This window comes from Schistocerca piceifrons, chromosome 8 (genome assembly GCF_021461385.2).
Source record: "Schistocerca piceifrons isolate TAMUIC-IGC-003096 chromosome 8, iqSchPice1.1, whole genome shotgun sequence".
Lineage (NCBI taxonomy): Eukaryota > Metazoa > Arthropoda > Insecta > Orthoptera > Acrididae > Schistocerca > Schistocerca piceifrons.
The window spans coordinates 91,083,658-91,105,232 of record NC_060145.1 but is presented as its reverse complement, the minus strand read 5'-3'; the positions used below and the strand labels follow the sequence as shown (position 1 = coordinate 91,105,232).

The 21,575-nt window shown below is 43.5% G+C and overlaps 1 protein-coding gene across 2 annotated transcripts in view; it reads right to left on the bottom strand.

Moving 5' to 3' along the window:
- LOC124711249 (dentin sialophosphoprotein-like) overlaps nucleotides 1-21,575 on the bottom strand; it is a 99,024-nt gene that overhangs the window by 43,863 nt on the left and 33,586 nt on the right. For both annotated transcript variants that reach the window (XR_007005447.1, XM_047241219.1), the window contains exon 2: nucleotides 11,690-11,818. Coding sequence is in view for 1 of the 2 variants with exons in the window: in XM_047241219.1 (XP_047097175.1) it covers nucleotides 11,690-11,818 (129 nt within the window). In the remaining variant the exon portion in view is untranslated. The remainder of the gene's footprint in view (nucleotides 1-11,689; nucleotides 11,819-21,575) is intronic.

Below are 21,575 nucleotides of genomic sequence, written 5' to 3'. Positions count from 1 at the left end.
GGTCTTTAGTTTTTGGCTTGTTTTTTCCTGTGGTGTCACCGCCAGACACCACACTTGCTAGGTGGTAGCTTTAAATCGGCCGCGGTCCATTAGTACATGTCGGACCCGCGTGTCGCCACTGTCAGTGATCGCAGACCGAGCGCCACCACACGGCAGGTCTCGAGAGACTTACTAGCACTCGCCCCAGTTGTACGGACGACTTAGCTAGCGACGCAACACTGACGAAGCCTCGTTTATTTGCAGAGAAGATAGAATAGCCTTCAGCTAAGTCAATGGCTACGACCTAGTAAGGCGCCATAGCAATTGATAGTTATCGTATGAAGCATGTCTCATCAAGAACGATGTATACAAATGATGGATTAAAGTTAAGTATTCCAGAAGCTACGTACTTTTCTTTATAGCATTCATTACGTATCCTGTTTCAGACCTCACGCCATCCTGCGTGAGCTTATAGCGTGCATTTCGGCCTTCTCTAGCAATATAACATTTCCAACGTTTTTTTATACGTCTGAGACTGATCTAGTGTGACACCGAGGTATTTAGGCTGGAAAACTGTATCTAACCTTTTGCTGGCAGAAGGTACATCCAACTGCCGGTTTGCAATTCTGCTGTTTAGATGGAATGCTCAGACTTCCGTCTTTGCTGCATTTGGCTGGAGTCTCCAAGCTTTGTAGTATGTGTTGAGAGTTTCTAAGTCTCTAGATAACATAGCTTCTCCTTACTCAAGTGTGGTGGTTTGTACGGCTATGGCAAGGTTTTCGGCAAGCAAAATGTTTCACTAGCAGAGTTTGGCATGTTACTGTTGTACAGATTGAGAAATAGGGATTCTAGGACGGACCCTTGGAGGAGCCCATTTTTCAAGGTAAATGACTTGCTCTGTTTTTGTCCAACGCTAACCTTGAAGTAGTGGTTGGTTAACACATTTCCCACAAGCGTCGTCAGTTTCTTACTTGGGACATGAAAACCGCATGAAGGATGGTCGGTGACACTAACCCCAAAGCGTCGGATTGTTGCAGACGTCGCAGCCCTCGTGAGTGGCCAGGCATTGCCGTGCTGAAGGAGACGGTGATCCGTGTGTGGTGGATAGAATTGTATCCTAAGATTACTTACCCATACTCCACTCCTGGAAATGGAAAAAAGAACACATTGACACCGGTGTGTTAGACCCACCATACTTGCTCCGGACACTGCGAGAGGGCTGTACAAGCAATGATCACACGCACGGCACAGCGGACACACCAGGAACCGCGGTGTTGGCCGTCGAATGGCGCTAGCTGCGCAGCATTTGTGCACCGCCGCCGTCAGTGTCAGCCAGTTTGCCGTGGCATACGGAGCTCCATCGCAGTCTTTAACACTGGTAGCATGCCGCGACAGCGTGGACGTGAACCGTATGTTCAGTTGACGGACTTTGAGCGAGGGCGTGTAGTGGGCATGCGGGAGGCCGGGTGGACGTACCGCCGAATTGCTCAATACGTGGGGCGTGAGGTCTCCACAGTACATCGATGTTGTCGCCAGTGGTCGGCGGAAGGTGCACGTGCCCGTCGACCTGGGACCGGACCGCAGCGACGCACGGATGCACGCCAAGACCGTAGGATCCCACGCAGTGCCGTAGGGGACCGCACCGCCACTTCCCAGCAAATTAGGGACACTGCTGCTCCTGGGGTATCGGCGAGGACCATTCGCAACCGTCTCTATGAAGCTGGGCTACGGTCCCGCACACCATTAGGCCGTCTTCCGCTCACGCCCCAACATCGTGCAGCCCGCCTCCAGTGGTGTCGCGACAGGCGTGAATGGAGGGACGAATGGAGACGTGTCGTCTTCAGCGATGAGAGTCGCTTCTGCCTTGGTGCCAATGATGGTCGTATGCGTGTTTGGCGCCGTGCAGGTGAGCGCCACAATCAGGACTGCATACGACCGAGGCACACAGGGCCAACACCCGGCATCATGGTGTGGGGAGCGATCTCCTACACTGGCCGTACACCATTGGTGATCGTCGAGGGGACACTGAATAGTGCACGGTACATCCAAACCGTCATCGAACCCATCGTTCTACCATTCCTAGACCGGCAAGGGAACTTGCTGTTCCAACAGGACAATGCACGTCCGCATGTATCCCGTGCCACCCAACGTGCTCTATAAGGTGTAAGTCAACTACCCTGGCCAGCAAGATCTCCGGATCTGTCCCCCATTGAGCATGTTTGGGACTGGATGAAGCGTCGTCTCACGCGGTCTGCACGTCCAGCACGAACGCTGGTCCAACTGAGGCGCCAGGTGGAAATGGCATGGCAAGCCGTTCCACAGGACTACATCCAGCATCTCTACGATCGTCTCCATGGGAGAATAGCAGCCTGCATTGCTGCGAAAGGTGGATATACACTGTACTAGTGCCGACATTGTGCACGCTCTGTTGCCTGTGTCTATGTGCCTGTGGTTCTGTCAGTGTGATCATGTGATGTATCTGACCCCAGGAATGTGTCAATAAAGTTTCCCCTTCCTGGGACAATGAATTCACGGTGTTCTTATTTCAATTTCCAGGAGTGTAGTTGAAAGGACCATATGGTTAAAATTTCTAAAACTTGAAGAACACCTTCGAGGACATCACCCTGACAACGATGAAGAGGTGTAAGGAGAGATGAGGTTGTGGCTCCGTGAACAAAGCAAAACATCCTTCGGTAACGGTATCAAGCAACTGGGCTCTCGTTGAAAGAAATGTGTTGGTTGCCAGGATGCTGTGCTGAGAAGTGAATATGCGCACATGAAGTACAAAAATGTGGTACGCTGTTGTTGTTGTGGTCTTCAGTCCAGAAGCTGGTTTGATGCAGCTCTCCATGCTACTCTATCCTGTGCAAGCTTCTTCATCTCCCAGTACCTACTGCGATCTACATCCTTCTGAATCTGTTTAGTGTATTAATCTCTTCGTCTCCCTCTACGATTTTTACCCTCCACGCTGCCCTCCAATACTAAATTGCTGATCCCTTGATGACTCAGAATATGTCATACCAACCGATCCCTTCTTCTAGTCAAGTTGTGCCACAAACTTCTCTTCTCCCCGATTCTATTCAGTACCTCCTCATTAGCTATGTAATCTACCCATCTAATCTTCAGCGTTCTTCTGTAGCATCACACTTTGAAAGCTTCTATTCTCTTCTTGTCTAAACTGTTTACCGTCCACGTTTCACATCCATAAATGGCTACACTCCATACAAATATTTTCAGAAATGACTTCCTGACAAGTAAATCTATACTCGGTGTTAACAAATTTCTCTTCTTCAGAAACGATTTCCTTGTCATTGCCAGCCTGCATTTTATAACCTCTATACTTCGACCATCAACACCTATTTTGAACCCCAAATAGCAAAACTCATTTACTACTTTAAGCGTCTCATTGCCTAATCTAATTCCCTCAGCATCACCCGATTTAATTCGACTACATTCCATTGTCCTCGTTTTGCTTTTGTTGATGTTCATCCTACATCCTCCTTTCAAGACACTGTAAATTCCGTTCAGCTGCTCTTCCAAGTCCTTTGCTGTCTCTGACAAAATTACAATGTCATAAGCGAACCTCAAAGTTTTTATTTCTTCTCCATGGATTTTAATACCTACTCCTAATTTTTCTTTTGTTTCCTTTACTGATTGCTCAATATACAGATTGAATTACATCGAGGGTAGGCTACAACCCTGTCTCACTCCCTTCCCAACCACTGCTTCCTTTCATGCCCCTCGACTCTTATAATTGCTATCTGATTCCTGTACAAATTGTAAATAGCCTTTCGCTCCCCGTATTTTACCCCTGCCACCTTCAGAATTTTAAAGAGAGTATTCCAGTCAACGTTATTAAAAGCTTTCTCTAAGTCCACAAATGCTAGAAACGTAGGTTTGCCTTTCCTTAATCTATTTTCTAAGATAAGTCGTAGGGTCGGTATCGCCTCTCGTGTTCCAACATTTCTACGGAATCCAAACTGATCTTCCCCGAGGTCGGATTCTACCAGTTTTTCCATTCGTCTGTAAAGAATTCGTGTTAGTATTTTGCAGCTGTGGCTTGTTAAACCGATAGTTCGGTAATTTCCACATTTGTCAACAGCTGCTTTCTTTGGGATTGGAATTATTATATTCTTCTTGCAGTCTGAGGGTATTTCGCCTGTCTCATATATCTTGCTCACCAGGTGGTAGAGTTTTGTCAGGTCTGGCTCTTCCAAGGCTATCAGTAGTTTTAATGGAATGTAGTTACTCCCCTTGTTTCGACTTAAGTCTTTCAGTGCTCTGCCAAACTCTTCACGCAGTATCGTATCTCCTGTTTCATCTTCATCTACATCCTCTTCCATTTCCATAATATTATCCTCAAGTGCATCGCCCTTGCATAGACCCTCTATATACTCCTTCCACCTCTCTGCTTTCCCTTCTTTGCTTAGAACTGGGTTTCCATCTGAGCTCTTGATATTCATACAAGTGGTTCTCTTTTCTCCAAAGGACTCTTTAATTTTCCTGTAGGCAGTACCTATCTTACCCCTAGTGAGATAAGACTCTACATCCTTACATTTGTCCTCTAGCCATCCCTGCTTAGCTATTCTGCTCTTCCTGTCGAACTCATTTTTGAGACGTTTGTATTCCTTTTTGCCTGCTTCATTTACTGCGTTTTGCACTTTATCCTTTCATAAATTAAATTTAATATCTCTTCTGTTACCCAAGGATTTCTATTAGCCTTCGTCTTTTTACCAACTTGATCCTCTACTGCCTTCACTATTTCATCTCTCAAAGCTACCTATTCTGCTTCTACTGTATTTCTTTCCCCCATTCTTGTCAATCGTTCCCTAATGCTCTTTCTGAAACTCTCTACAACCTCTGGTTCTGTTAGTTTATCCAGGTCTCATCTCCTCAAATTCCTAGCTTTTTTCAATTTCTTCCGCCTGCCACTGAATCTACAGTTCATAACCAATAGATTGTGGTCAGAATCCACATCTGTCCCTGGAAATGTCTTACAATTTAAAACCTGGTTCCTGAATCTCTGTCTTACCATTATATAATCTATCTGATACCTTCTAGTATCTCCCGGCTTCCTCCATATATACAACCTTCTTTTATGATTCTTGAACCAAGTGTCAGCTATGATTAAGTTATGCTCTGTGCAAAATTCTACCAGGAAGCTTCCTCTTTCATACCTTACTCCCATTCCATATTCACCTACTACGTTTCCTTCTCGTCCTTTTCCTACTATCGAATTCCAGTCATCCATGACTATTAGATTTTCGTCTCCCTTCACTATCTGAATAATTTCTTTTATCTCATCATACATTTCATCAATCTCTTTGTCATCTGCGGAACTAGTTGGCATGTAAACTTGTACTACTGTGGTAGGCGTGGGCTTCGTATCTATCTTGGCCACAATAATGCGTTCACTATGCTGTTTGTAGTAGCTAACCTGCATTCCTATTTTTTTTATTCGTTATTAAACCTACTCCTGTATTACCCCTATTTGATTTTGTATTTATAACCCTGTATTCACCTGACCAAAAGTCTTGTTCCGCCTGCCACTGAACTTCACTAATTCCCACTACATCTAACTTTAACATATCCGTCTCTCTTTTTAAAATTATCTAACCTACCTGCCCGATTAAGGGACTGACATTCCACGCTCCGATCCGTAGAACGCCAGTTTCCTTTCTCGTGAGTACGCCCCACCTGAATATCCGAATGGGGGAGGATTTACCTCTGGAATATTTTACGCAAGAGGACGCCATCATTTAACCATTCAGTAAAGCTGCATGCCCTCGGAAAAAATTACGGCTGTAGTTTCCCCTTGCTTTCAACCGTTCGCAGTACCAGCACAGCAAGACCGTTTTGCTTAGTGTTACAAGGCCAGATCAGTCAATCATCCAGACTGTGACTCCTGCAACTACTCAGAAGTCTGCTGCCCCTCTTCAGGAACCACACGTTTGTCTGACCTCTCAACAGATACCCCTCCGTTGTGATTACACCTACGGTACGGCTATCTGTATCGCTGAGGCACGCAAAGTCCATGGTTAATAACATTTATTTTATTTAAAATGCTTTAAATTTTTCACATTAAAAATTCGGAGGCATTACTTTTCTCATGCCCTCGTACGTTCTACTCGACTCATTGTCCCACTGTCTTGAGGCAAAGTAACCACTGGACTTGCATGCGCAAGGGTCAGAATTTTTTTTTCAGTATATGGATTTTCTGTTGCATATTGTTGTTCGAGCATCGACTAGCACACGTCACCTTATCTGAGACAGGTTCATAACCCGCATTCTCAGTTCTGAACTTTAGGATCGAAACAATAAACATATAAGAGAATAAAATACGAATGGTGATAAAAGTGCCTTGTTAATATTTTGTGAGTAATATAACGAATTTGATTAAAAAAAAAAAAAAAAAAAAAAAAAAAAACAGAACAATAAGGTAGATGAATTAGGGCACTTTAGCAATATCAAAGTAAGACGCTTTTTCTTGCAGTTTTAAAATAATCACTCCGTTTAAAAACTCTGCGAAAAGTATTTGAAAATAACTTTTAAAGCCGTCCATTATCTTCAACTGTGTCATGTTTGGTATATTTTTCGTGATTATTTTGTACACTGTGTACGGTGTTGATACCAGCACTGCTATGTTCCATTTCTCTTATTTGATGTGTGAGAGAAATTCTCAGTACTAAAATATTGAGGTAATAGATAATACACGCTACTATGGTGATTGAAGTTTCAGTCTGAAGTTTTATTCCACTTCTAAATTGTTCAGTGTTGATACCTTGTGAAATTGACTACATGCCTCTCTTTGCACAACGTGAATGAAAATTTAAAAATGGAGTGCTATTATTTCTGTGAATTAATGCGTTTATCCGATACTATTAAAGAAATGAAAGATAGATGTAAGTAAATATCCTAGTATGACTGGCGTGCGTTATTATAAGAATACCACAAAGGGCGTACTGCATTATTCATGATTAGTATCTCAGTGAAGTACTCGCGCTCTTCTGGAGTTTTATGATTTTGCACCTTCGGTGTAACTGTTCACGTATAGAGAATGTGTGGTCGTGTTCGCGTCTGTTTCGTTTCATTAATATAACTAAAATCCGAGTTTTTTAGATAAAAGTCAAGGCAACACACACATGGTCCTAACCATCTTTCACTTTCGTGACAGATACAGTAACGAAAATTCTTACAATACGATCAAATTCATTTTCTAACAATAGTATAAAATACACACACGGGTGGAAGGGGGTATTATAAGCTGAAGAGAGGAAGACACAATGCACCTGTTTATTTCGAAAAGAAAGCTGTATTCAGAGTTGAAATTTGTTCGACGTCATGTAACATCAATAACAAGAATTTTATAAAATATCAATTTCTCAGTTTCAGTCACTTTTATGATCCGATATTGATCAGAACCAGTGCGTTTCGGCTGCCTGTTGCCATCATCATCTGCCTAACTGTTATTTATACATCGGTTTCAGTGACATGACGAGAAGGGTTCCTGCTGAGAGTGCCAGTGAGGTTATGTTCGAATGTTTATGTCCCAGTCTCGATAAATTAATTTACTTTATTGTGCTATAATCTAGATATTTTATATTTGGATAGTCTGGACGATATCATGACTTACATGTTGCGGGAATATATCCTTATCTGCCACTAGTAGCACAGGAACAGGCACAACACCATTACTTCACACAACAGTTGACATGTCAAAGATTATTCAACTGCTATGATACTACGTACTTTTAATTACTTGGATAGTAAGTACATGTACGTGTACATGAACATTTACATCTACATCCATACTCCGCAAGTCACCTGACGGTGTGTGGCGGAGGGGACCTTGAGTACCTCTATCGGTTCTCCCTTCTATTCCAGTCTCGTATTGTTCGTGGAAAGAAAGATTCTCGGTATGCCTGTGTGGACTCCAGTCTCTCTGATTTTATCCTCATGGTCTCTTCGCGAGATATACGTAGGTGGGAGCAATATACTGCTTGACTCGTCGGTGAAGGTATGTTCTCGAAACTTCAACAAAAGCCCGTACCGAGCTAATGAGCGTCTCTCCTGCAGAGTCTTCCACTGGAGTTTATCTATCATCTCCGTAACGCTTTCGCGATTACTAAATGATCCTGTAACGAAACGCGCTGCTCTCCGTTGGATCTTCTCTATATCCTCTATCAACCACACCGGTGAGCAGTATTCAAGCAGCGGGTGAACAAGTGTACTGTAACCTACTTCCTTTGTTTTCTGATTGCATTTCCTTAGGATTCTCCCAATGAATCTCATTCTGGCATCTGCTTTACCGACGATTAATTTTATATGGTCATTCCATTTTAAATCACTCCTAGTGCCTACTCCCAGATAATTTATGGAATTAACTGCTTCCAGTTGCTGACCTGCTATGTTGTAGCTAAATGATAAAGGATCTTTCTTTCTATGTATTCGAAGCACATTACACTTGTCTACGTTGAGATTCAGTTGCCATTCGTTGCACCATGCGTCAATACGTTGCAGATCCTCCTGCATTTCAGTACAATTTTCCATTGTTACAACCTCTCCATATACCACAGCATCATCCGCAAAAAGCCTCAGTGAACTTCCGATGTTATCCACAGGTCATATATATTGTGAATAGCAACGGTCCTACGACACTCCCCTGCGGCACACCTGAAATCACTCTTACTTCGGAAGACTTCTATCCATTGAGAATGACATGCTGCGTTCTGTCATCTAGGAACTCTTCAATCCAATCACACAATTGGCCTGATAGCCCATATGCTCTTACTTTGTTCATTAAACGACTGTGGGGAACTGTATCAAACGCCACGCGGAAGTGAAGAAACACGGCATCTACCTGGGAACCCGTGTCTATGGCCCTCTGAGTCCCGTGGACGAATAGCGCGAGCCGGGTTTCACACGATCGTCTTTTTCGAAACCCATGCTGGTTCCTACAGAGTAGATTCCTAGTCTCCAGAAAAGCCATTACACTCGAACATAATACGTGTTCCGAAGTTCTACAACTGATAGACGTTAGAGAGATAGGTCTATAGTTCTGCACACCTGTTCGACGTCCCTTCTTGAAAACGGTGATGACCTGTGTCCTTTTCCAATCTTTTGGGACGCTACGCTCCTCTAGGGACCTCCGATACACCGCTGCAAGAAGGGGGGCAAGTTCCTTCGCGTGCTCTGTGTAAAATCGAACTGGTATCCCATCAGGTCCAGCGGCCTTTCCTCTTTCGAGCGATTTTAATTGTTTTTCTATCCCTCTGTCATCTATTTCGATATATACCATTTTGTCATCTGTGCGACAATTTAGAGAAGGAACTACAGTGCAGTCTTCCACTGTGAAACAGCTTTGGGAAAAGGAATTTAGTATTTCGGCCTTTAGTCTGTCATCCTCTGTTTCAGTACCATTTTGGTCACAGAGTGTCTGGACATTATGTTTTGATGCACCTACCGCTTTGACATCAGACCAAAATTTCTTGGGATTTTCTGCCAAGTCAGTACACAGAACTTTACTTTCGAATCAACAACCAGTGCGTTTTTGTACAAACATATTTGCATCATGGCACATGTTAAACAGTTTGATAGATCAGTATTTATTAAGTTATGCAATATTATTCAGTTTCTTATTCAACCGAACCAGGTGTCTGTATTTCCTTTTTGCATTATAGGACAAACATTCTTTAGGTTGCTTCATTGTTTATGAAAGAATGCGTTTCAACAATAAGAAAGCGGATCCGACACGGATTTTACCCTGCGCATCTCCACGAAATTCGAGTTTCACTGTCGCCACACTTCGAATATTGGACATAATACTTGGCAGGTCTGAATCTTCTGGCAATCGTCTGTTGCTGCCACACCAGTCTCCTGGCTAAATTTCATAAGGTAATCGTTAACCTTTGACAGCCAAACTCTAATTTCACACAGCAAGATATTTCCAGGAGATTGACATTGTCTGAATATTCCAAGATGGGAAAACACCGTCCTACGGAAATGGTGCTATTTCACAGACTTCAGTAGAAGTGCACACCGGTTATTACCTAGTATCAGTAGTCATTTGCTCGTTAGCTGGTTATTTGCAGCCACAGCGTTAATGCCAAGTCTGTGTCATTCAGGCCTATGTCTAATGCTGAAACCGATAAAACTCACAACGGAGGTCATACGCTGTTACGAGAGTAATCCCAAATGTAACGTCTCTTACTTTTTTATAAGTACATAGAGATGTTTATTTCTACAATGGTTTACATCAGTTTACAGCTTGAACATTTAGCTATTTTTAGACATAATCACCATTTCTGTCGATGCATTTTTGTAGACGCTGTGGCAGTTTTTGTATTCCCATGTCATACCAGCTCGCCGCCATGCTGGCTGTTCAGAAAGTTATGAACCTCTTCTTTCACCTCGTCGTCGGAGCTGAATCGCTGGTACCACATTTAACGCTGACAGGTACTATGAGACTCTGAAGAAACTCGAACGGGCAATTCAGAACCGGAGAAGAGGAATGTTGAGCAAGGGCGTACACATTCTCCATGACAACGCTTGCCCACACATCGCTCGGCATACCGTTGCTCTACTGCAACAGCTTCAGTGGAACATAATCACCCACCCACCCTATAGTCCTGACTTGGTGTCCAGTGACTATCACCTGTTCCCTAGGCTAAAAGAACATTTGACCGGAAAGTGATTCAGCTCCAATGACGAGGTGAAAGAAGAGGTTCACAACCTTTTGAACAGCATAACGGCGAGCTGGTATTGAAACGTCCCCTTAGAAAAATTATACATGACTGTGCTTAAACTGACACACAGTACTTTTAGCGCAACGCAATCTGACTTTCAATAATCCCTACAAAAGAATGGCCCTGACTAACAATAACCTATACCTTTCATGAATCACTTACCTCACAAAAATCTTCGTTACTCAAACTATTGCAATACTGCGAGCGCCAATACTGCCAGCTAAATAAACTACTGAAGGCACTAACTACTGATAGGCATAGTTAGCAAATGAAAGATTTCGATAGAAACACACAATGTATTTACCTTAATAGTGTTCAAAAGTCATAATATATATATCAGTTCATGACATCCAGTCTTACAAACTTACTGTCTCTGATGGACACAAGTCCAGATCATCCGCTCTCAAAACTCCGCCATCTCTCTCCCCACATCCACCACTGCTGGCAGCTCACCTCCAACTGCCCAACACTACAATAGCGACTTTCAACAATGCAAACCAGCCACAGACTGCACACAAGCAACGTCAGTGATTTTCATATAGAGCGCTACATGGCGTGACCAATATAAAAACCTAAACAGCCTACTTACAGTATGACATGGGCATACAAAAACTGCCACAGCGTCTATAAAAATGCATCCACAGAAATGGTGATTATGTCGAAAAAAAAAAAACTAAATGTTCAAGCTGTAAACTGATGTAAACCATCGTAGAAATAAACAGGTCTATGAACTTATAAAAAATAGGAGACCTTACTTTTGGGATAATTACTGACATGTAATGGTCAGTTGTCAAAGGAATATTTGGTTTATATGTTTGAGTTATTCGGAGTGACAACATGTAATTAAAAATGGTCAGAACTAGAATGACAAACGTACCCTAATTACATCAAATATTTATTCAATTTGTGAGAACCTACATAACTTACCACCTAGAGGCCATGTAACAATATGCAAGAACACTCACCTCTGCGGAGTCGATGGAGTTCCCGGCACCGCCTCTGTGTGCAAGACTGGAACGACCCAAACTGGTCACACTTACAGGTGTTGCACTCCTTCCAGCTGACCTCGTTCGGGGTGCACAGCCGTATGATACCTGCGAACGAAGGTACCATCAGTTCGAAGCAGCAGCATAAGGGATAAGTCGTGTGCACCCGCACTGATTTGAGGCACTATCCTCAGTCAGACATTTCTGTCAAGTTTCTGTCATCGTCGGTGTTACTCACGTTCTTCTTCCTGAGGTGCAACAACGGTTGCTCTTAAAAGGATGAGGAGATACAGCCTGTACAAAATTATTAATTTACTTCTTGTTTCCTTTATTTTCCGGTTTGTAGGTGTAGCGCAATCAACAGTGGCCCTTTTGAAGTAGTGAACACGTACAGGTAAGTGAGGGCAATAACCTGCACGTTACGTCCTTAGCTGCCTTGCCGACATCTGCACGCTACAGTAACTTAGTAAGACACCGCCCTGTTTACTGCTAAATCAGTTTCTGGACTTACTTTCTCGAAAGTAATTATCAGTTAAAAACATCCACAGACATTTAAATCAGTTTATTACGTAAGACATACAGAGTTTTATCTAATAATCATGGACCAACAAAATACAAAAAAATGCTTCCAGAATGAGATTTTCACTCTGCAGCGGAGTGTGCGCTGATATGAAACTTTCCTGGCAGATTAAAACTGTGTGCCCGACCGAGACTCGAACTCGGGACCTTTGCCTTTCGCGGGCAAGTGCTCTACCGTCTGAGCTACCGAAGCACGACTCACGCCCGATACTCCTAGCTTTACTTCTGCCAGTAACTCGTCTCCTACCTTCCAAACGTAACAGAAGCTCTCCTGCGAAACTTGCAGAACTAGCACTCCTGAATGAAACGATACTGCAGAGACATGGCTTAGCCACAGCCTGGGGGATGTTTCCAGAATGAGATTTTCACCTTGCAGCGGAGTGTGCGCTGATATGAAACTTCCTGGCAGATTAAAACAGTGTGCCCGACCGAGACTCGAACTCGGGATCTTTGCCTTTCGGGGGCAAGTGCTCTACCATCTGAGCTACCGAAGCACGACTCACGCCCGGTACTCACAGCTTTACTTCTGCCAGTATCTCGTCTCCTACCTTCCAACCTTTACAGTAGCTCTCCTGCGAAGCTGTAAAGTTTGGAAGGTAGGAGACGAGATACTGGCAGAAGTAAAGCTGTGAGTAGCGGGCGTGAGTCGTGCTTCGGTAGCTCAGATGGCAGAACACTTGCCCGCGAAAGGCAAAGGTCCCGAGTTCGAGTCTCGCTCGGGCACACAGTTTTAATCTGCCAGGAAGTTAAAAAAAATGCTGTTTAATTATTGTGAGACATTTGTTTTCTTTATGCTATTACACCTACAGAGTGATTACTTACTGACATTTTAATGTTTACTCCATGTTTGACGAAACTGTAGTTTTGTCTAATAATTATGGCCCAACAAAAAAATGTGTTTAATTACTGAGAGACATTCGTTTTCTTTATGCTATTACACCTACTGAGCAACTGTTTACTGATATTTTAATGTTTACTCCATTTTTTGAGGAAACTATAGTTTACAGCCTTTAAACTCACAATTACGGACAACAGCTGTTTCACTTCCACATTCAAACACTGCCATTCTCCAATGCATGTGGCACTTTAGTCTACATCGCCTCATGTGTAACTCCGTAACCGTGCGATGTGGCCGTGCGGTTTGAAGCGCCATGTCACGGATTGCACGGCCCTTCCCGACGGAGGTTCGAGTACTCCCTCGGGAATGGGTGTGTGTGTTGTTCTAAGGATAAGTTAGTTTAAGTAGTGCGTAAGTCTAGGGACCGATGACTTTAGCAGTTTGGTCCCTTAGGAACTCACACACTTTTGAACATTTTGTAACTCCGTCAGTTTCCTTCATTTCCACCAGCCTGTATTAGTGTGTTTCGCATTTAGTGTTGTTATTGGGGGAGGAGGAGGAGATTAGTGTTTAACGTCCCGTCGACAACGAGGTCATTAGAGACGGAGCGCAAGCTCGGGTGAGGGAAAGATGGGGAAGGAAATCGGCCGTGCCCTTTCAAAGGAACCATTCCGGCATTTGCCTGAAGCGATTTAGGGAAATCACGGAAAACCTAAATCAGGATGGCCGGAGACGGGATTGAACCGTCGTCCTCCCGAATGCGAGTCCAGTGTGCTAACCACTGCGCCACCTTGCTCGGTGTTGTTGTTATTGGGCCTGTTAGACTGTATAAGAGGTGCGAACAGCGTTCAGATATTGAGTGATCACTGTGAAGGAGAAGGAGAAACCGCGTTTCGTGTGAGACAGCATTATCAGCAGCTAACAGAGTGCGAAAGTGGCATCATTTATTTCTTGAATTTGGCCCGCTGGTCGCATCATGCAATATCTGCCGGGTATTCCACGCCTGACAACGACAAGGGAAGATCGCCGTAGTCTCCACCAAATTCATCTGCGACTGCTATCCGAGAACAAGCAATTCTGTGCCATCCCCCATCATTGGTCGCAGACCAGCAGCAGCCAGACGATGCGTAGGCTACCGTTAACACCACAGTACAATCCGCCGGGTTTGGAGTGCCTACGTGGACGGTTAGCGTGTTCTGCTGACGAATGGCATCGCAGTGTGTTCAGTGCTGAACCACGGTGCTGCTGTAAGACAGATGACAATCGTAAATGTAACGGCACAACGGGAAGCACGGACGGCCTGTGTCATCACGTGCTACCTGTCACGCGACTGTACTGAGGTATCATTTTTCAACAGGACAATGCTCATCAATAGATAGCACCTGTCTCTGTGAATAGTACGCCATGTTTCCCCGACAGAACCGTGTGGGACCAGTTCTGGCATCCATTCGGCCCCAGCACCAGTATCTACTAACTATTGTGGGTTAACTTGCCTCACGAGGTGATACTACGACTTTATGAGACCCTCTTCAACGGAATAAGGGAGGCATAAGTATCTGCCAGAGGAGGTCCAATATCATATTGATTTGTGGGCTCATACTGCCAAGTTTTTGCAAATATTATACGATGTTATAATTAATGAACTAACATCACATTCCTTCTCAACCAGTGAAATTTCATTTCTTTTAGGCTTCCCGTTCGGAGCGTTCCATTTTTTGGTCAGTTTGTGTGTATTAATTAAAATTATTACTTGGATTTAATTTTGCATCATCATCTTCAAGTAGTCCCTTGCTAGCGAATACAGTGGCCTCAGTGTTCCTGCTACTTTTGAAATGCACCTTGGAAGCTGACTTGCAGAGGGATTTCGTTGAAAGAAAGACCGGATCGACTCTAAGACGATGTTAAGTTCCCTGCAAATACGCAATGCTGCCTCTGTGTGCCTTGAGATATTTGTGGCACAAACTTTACCACAATCCTTCTTATGTTCAATCCTTCTAACAGAATACTTTCACAGTCGTAAATTAAGTGCGTACCTGACATTAAAGCATTGCCTCTAAACTCTTCACTCAACATTTGGTGCAATCGTGCAGCGATTCCTACTAGTTTAAAGCAAAAATTTATTCATGTACTTCCCTCCTTACAATAAGTTCCTCCTGCCACCGAACTTCACTAATTCCCACTTTATCTAACTTTAACCTATCCATTTCCCTTTTTAAATTGTCTAACCTACCTGCCCGATTAAGGGATCGGACATTACACGCTCCAATCCGTAGAACGCCTACAGGAAAATTAAAGAGACCTTTGGAGAAAAGAGAACCACTTGCATGAATATCAAGAGCTCAGATAGAAACCCAGTTCTAAGCAAAGAAGGGAAAACAGAAAGGTGGAAGGAGTATATAGAGGGTCTATACAAGGGCGATGTTCTTGAGGACAATATTATGGAAATGAAAGAGGATGTAGACGAAGATGAAGTGGGAGATATGATACTGCGTGAAGAGTTTGAGAGAGCACTGAAAGACCTAAGTCCAAACAAGGCTCCGAGAGTAGACGACATTCCATTAGAACTACTGACAGCCTTGGAAGAGTCAGACCTGACAAAACTCTACCACCTGGCGAGCAAGATATATGAGACAGGCGAAATACCCTCAGACTTCAAGAAGAATGTAATAATTCCAATCCCAAAGAAAGCAGCTGTTGAAAGATGTGAAAATTACCGAACTATTAGTTTAATAAATCACAGCTGCAAAATACTAACGCGAATTCTTTACAGATGAATGGAAAAACTGGTAGAAGCCGACCTCGGGGAAGATCAGTTTGGATTCCGTAGAAATGTTGGAACACGTGAGGCAATACTGACCCTACGACTTATCGTAGAAGAAAGATTAAGGAAAGGCAAACCTACGTTTATAGCATTTGTAGACTTAGAGAAAGCTTTTGACAATGTTGACTGGAATACTCTCTTTCAAATTCTGAAGGTGGTAGGGGTAAAATACAGGGAGCGAAAGGCTATTTACAATTTGTACAGAAACCAGATGGCAGTTATAAGAGTCGAGGGACACGAAGCAGTGGTTGGGAAGGGAGTGAGACAGGATTGTAGCCTCTCCCCGATGCTATTCAATCTGTATATTGAGCAATCAGTAAAGGAAACAAAAGAAAAATTTGGAGTAGGTATTAAAATCCATGGAGAAGAAATAATAATTTTGAGGTTCACCGATGACATAATTCTGTCAAAGACAGCAAATGACTTGGAAGAACAGTTGAACGGAATGGTCAGTGTCTTGAAAGGAGGGTATAAGATGAATATCAACAAAAGCAAAACGAGGATAATTTATTTATTTATTTATTTTTATTTATTGATTTATTTAACCTGGCAAGATTAGGGCCATCAGGCCCTCTCTTACATCTAACCAGGCATTCTATTTATTTTACATTCATATGTTTTAGTAGGCATGTTAAACTACATCTAGTACAAAAAGTGAAATAAACAATTTGAAAGGTACACCTGGAAATATACATACATATAGAGTTTATATTCTTAGGTCACAAGTACTGTTATAATTAGACATTATTGAAGAGACAGATTTTAGATAGGAGTGCCGGCAGCAGGGAGTATGAGGGAGACTCATGGTGAAGGGAGGAGAAGAATAGAGACATGATGAAACATAATTAAGGAAATATAAAGGAAAAGAAGATTGCTTGGCTAATAGAGAAAGATGAAGAGGAAGGCATCTCAGGAGCAAGATAGGAGACGCTAGCTTTGCTATTTGACAGATGGGGGGATTGTCCTTGTACATTAATTTTGTGGAGAACTTTGTGAGGATGATAGTAGGAAATGCTTCAACTTCTTCTTAAAAGCAGCAGGAGATCGAATTTTGCGCAAGGTAAGGGGCAGTTTGTTCCAGAGGCGGACAGCGGCAACTGAGAAGGAGTTTGCAAAAGTTTTTGTTTTGTGAGTGGGCACAGTTAGGATACCAAATAAGAGTGACCTCGTGTTTCGATTATGATGACATGACAGGTTTTTAATCTCTGAAGCAAGGTACTGGGGTGCTTTCGCGATGAGGAGTCGGTGGAGTAGACATAGAGTGTGGTAGTCACGCAGTTTGTCCGGCCGCAGCCACCGTAGCTCGGAGTATGAAGCACTAACATGATCATATCGGTGAATGTTGCAGGTGTAACGCACACAGGCATTCATGGTTAGCTCTAGCCGTCTTTCGTTTTCACTACTCATGCCTTGTTGAATCACATCACAATACTGGAGGTTCGGTAGAACGAGTGCTTGCACGAGCTGGCGTTTCAAGTCCTGTGGAAATATGTTCCGAAACTTTTTGAGAGCATAGAGACAAGCAGACGTCTTTCGGCACACTGCGACTGTATTCTCCGCCCAGTTGAGATGCTCATCCAAAGTTACACCCAAGTTCTTCACTGTTTTCTGATAATGGAATGTAGTCGAATTAAGTCGGATGATGCTTAGGAAATGAGACACTTAAAGTAGTAAAGGAGTTTTGGTATTTGGGGAGCAAAATAACTGATGATGGTCGAAGTAGAGAGGATATAAAATGCAAACTGGCAATGGCAATAAAGCGTTTCTGAAGAAGAGAAATTTGTTAACATGGAGTATAGATTTAAGTGTCAGGAAGTATTTTCTGAAAGTATTTGTATGGAGTGTAGCCATCGTCGTCGGCTGATACTCGTATCCGAGTTTTCATTTCTCTCCTGAGATTTCCTTTGTCACGGTTCAGGCGTGGAAGTGTCGTTGATGGCTTAGCAATCCAATCCTAGCGTGGAACAGGCGGCCACAGACATTACAGCTGATGGAAGGTGGAGGACGTGGCTGAGCCTGGAGGAGTTTACGTCTCTGGCGTTTGTCATTCTCCATTCTTCGACGTTCCAGCTCAAAGTTTTGAAGAGCATTTGAGGTAACTCAGCGCCAGCGACTTCGGTCTTCTGCTATTGTGGACCAGTTACTCGGATCGATGTTCAAGTTTTTCAGATTTTTCTTGTACTGATCCTTATAACGTTTGAGAGGGGCACCTCGTGGCCTTGGTGTACAGTGTTAGGTCTTTATTCAGGAAGACACGCTTTGTAAGACGACCAAATGCTACATGTGCAGCACGTAATCTATTCTCCACATCTTTTCCAGATGAGCAGTTGGATGACAGTATGCTTCCCAGGTAGAGGAAATGGTCCACTTGTTCCAAGAGTGTATCGTAGATGGATATGCTGAAGTCAGGAACGGAGGAGCCAGGAGTTGGCTGCGCCATCACCTTTGTCTTTGGAATATTGATGGAGAGACCAAATCGTTCGTACGCCCTGCTGAAGGAATCAACTGACAGCTGTAACTCTACAGGTGAATGAGCTGGAGAGGCATTGTCATCAGCATACTGCAGCTCTGTCACACGAGTGGTACTGGTGAACCTTTTTGAATGGAGTCTGGACTGGTTAAATAATCCTCCATCAAACCTGTACTTTAGTTCTATTCCTGCATTGTTTACGGTTGTCTCGTAAAGCATAGCTGCCAGATACAATGCAAATAATGTAGGTGCAAGAACGCATCCTTGTTTAAGCCCACTTGTTATTGGGAATTCACCAGTCATTTCATTCTGGCAGAGGACCTGTCCAGTCATATCAACGTGGAGAGCTTCAATCAGGTCAACAAAATGTTCAGGGCAGCCGAAGCGTTTTAAGACCATCCACATGGCTTCTCTGGGAACTGTATCAAAGGCCTTTTCTAGATCGTAGAAAACAAGTAGTAAAGGCTTTTGCTGTTCTCTGCACTTCTCCTGTAGTTGTCGTGCACAGAAGATCATGTCAATTGTCCCTCTTGAAGGTCGAAACCCGTATTGAGACTCAGGTAGTATAGTCTCTGAAAGTGTCTGGAGGCGATTTAAAAGGATTCTTGCAAAAATTTTTCCAGTGACAGAGAGTAGAGATATTCCCCGGTAGTTACCACAGACGCTTCTGTCACCCTTTTTGAAGATGGTGACAATTGTGGAGTTCTTCAAGTCAGCTGGTACCTTGCGGGTTTCCCACATTAATATAATAAGTGAGAAGAGTCTAGTTTTTAGAGGCAAGCCGCCACCCTCAATAAGCTCCATCGGGATGCTGTCAGGTCCAGGAGCCTTCCCAGGTTTCACACTCTTGAGTGCCTTGCAAAATTCTTGAAAAGTTGGAGGATCAGCCAGCCAGGGTTTTGGAGGGTGCTGTGGGACATTTTTGAGAAAATCTCCAGCGGCAGTAGAAGGGCTGTTTAACAGTGAGCTGAAGTGCTCTTTCCAACGATTTAAGATGTCCTGACTTTCAGTAAGAATGGTGGAGTTGTCAGCAGCTTTCAGTGCTCCTGATGAGGAGCAGATAGGTCCATACAGCTCTTTAATACCAGCGTAAAAGCCACGCAGGTTCCTTGCATCAGAAAGATTTTGGAGTTCTGTGGCTTTCTGTTGCCACCATTTGTTCTTGATTACTCGTATTTCACTTTGACATTTCTGCTTGAGTTCTTGAAAGTGTGCTTTCTTTTCTGCGCAGGATGGATCTTGAGCAAGGGATAGGTAAGCATCCCGCTTTGCATTGATGATGGCTTGGATTTCTCCGTGGTTGTCATCAAACCAGTCACTTCTTTTCCGTGCACTACAACCAACAACATTCTCAGCAGTTTCTTTGATGATGTTCTTTAATGTGGTCCATTCTTGTTCGACGTCATCTGTGGTTGCTGGAGCTTTGTTACGTTGTTCAGACAGTATGTCTTGGAAGTGTGAGCGAACGTTTTTGTTGTTCAGGTTGCTTATGTTGAATTTTCTGCGTGGTGGGTTTGAAAAGTGGGATCGTGGCTTGCGATACTTTGGTACTCTCAAACGGCTGACTAAAAGTCTATGGTCCGTCCAGCACTCATCGATGTTTAGTGCTGCTTTTGTGATGAGAATGACTTTCTTGTCACGCTGTCGCGTAATAACGTAGTCTATAAGATGCCAATGTTTGGAGCGTGGGTGCATCCATGTGGTCTTATAGCGGTTACGCAAACGGAATTGGGTATTGGAGATGAAAAGCCATGTATGGACGATAAATAGTTTAGACAAGAAGAGAATAGAAGCTTTCGAAATGTGGTGCTACAGAAGAATGCTGAAGATTAGATGGGTAGATCACATAACTAATGAGGAGGTATTGAATAGAATTGTGGAGAAGAGGAGTTTGTGGCACAACTTGACTAGAAGAAGGGATCGGTTGGTAGGACATATTCTGAGGCATCAAGGGATCACCAATTTAGTTCAAATGGTTCAAATGGCTCTGAGCACTATGGGACTTAACATCTTAGGTCATCAGTCCCCTAGAACTTAGAACTACTTAAACCCAACTAACCTAAAGACATCACACACATCCATGCCCGAGGCAGGATTCGAACCTGCGACCGTAGCAGTCCTGCTGTTCCGGACTGCAGCGCCTAGAACCGCAAGACCACCGCGGTCGGCCACCAATTTAGTACTGGAGGGCAGCGTGGAGGGTAAAAATCGTAGAGGGAGACCAAGAGATGAAAACACTAAGCAGATTCAGAAGGATGTAGGCTGCAGTAGGTACTGGGAGATGAAGAAGCTTGCACAGGATAGAGTAGCATGGAGAGCTGCATCAAACCAGTCTCAGGACTGAAGACCACAACAACAACAACTTCCCTCCTTCACATAAGACATCGAAAAACTGCTGATTCACGTACACATGACAGTGGAAATGTGCTCGCTGACAACTATTCAAAGCAGTCAGCTCGCGGCAACTTTTCATAGTGATTCAAGAGGGTTGTATGGAGAGACACCTAGCGGAATTTCAGTGTACTTGCAACCATTTGTAAACAAAAGTCAAAGTTCAGGAGCTTTTGTTTATCTCATCGTAATATCCATACAGAAAGTGTGTACAGGTGATTTAGATACAGAGAATCAAATTCTGACATTTTAACTGTTATTGTCGTTCTTCATAGCAATGGGCTCAGTTCCAAGCATCCCTCCTACTTCGACTGTCCTTCCTTTAACAATACAGCGCTGTTTCCACGTAGAACGGGCTTATTTGCAGTATTACTAACGATGCATTATCCCGGCCTGTAAGCGCTTGTTAGCCCAAATGATACATGTCGTTGCATACTTAAGGCTAATGCAGCTGGCTTTACAGGCTGCATCCTGAAAATAACGTCTTGACAGGATAGGTGATGCCGAATACAGCAGACGTTTCACATAACCAGTGGACGAGAAGGCACCGCTGTGTAGCTGTGGCCACAAAACGATAGCCAAAATCAGCGACGAAAGCACGGAAGTCTACACCACCGAAGAGTAAAAAAGGTTTAGAGGCCGCAGTAATCATTCGCAGCATGCCAGGAATTTTTGCGAGGGAGAAACAAAACATTTCTTCTTTGATGCCAACTTGTAGAGGCGTTGGAAGCAGAAATTGCGGACATTTTTTAAAAACTGTTTGAGA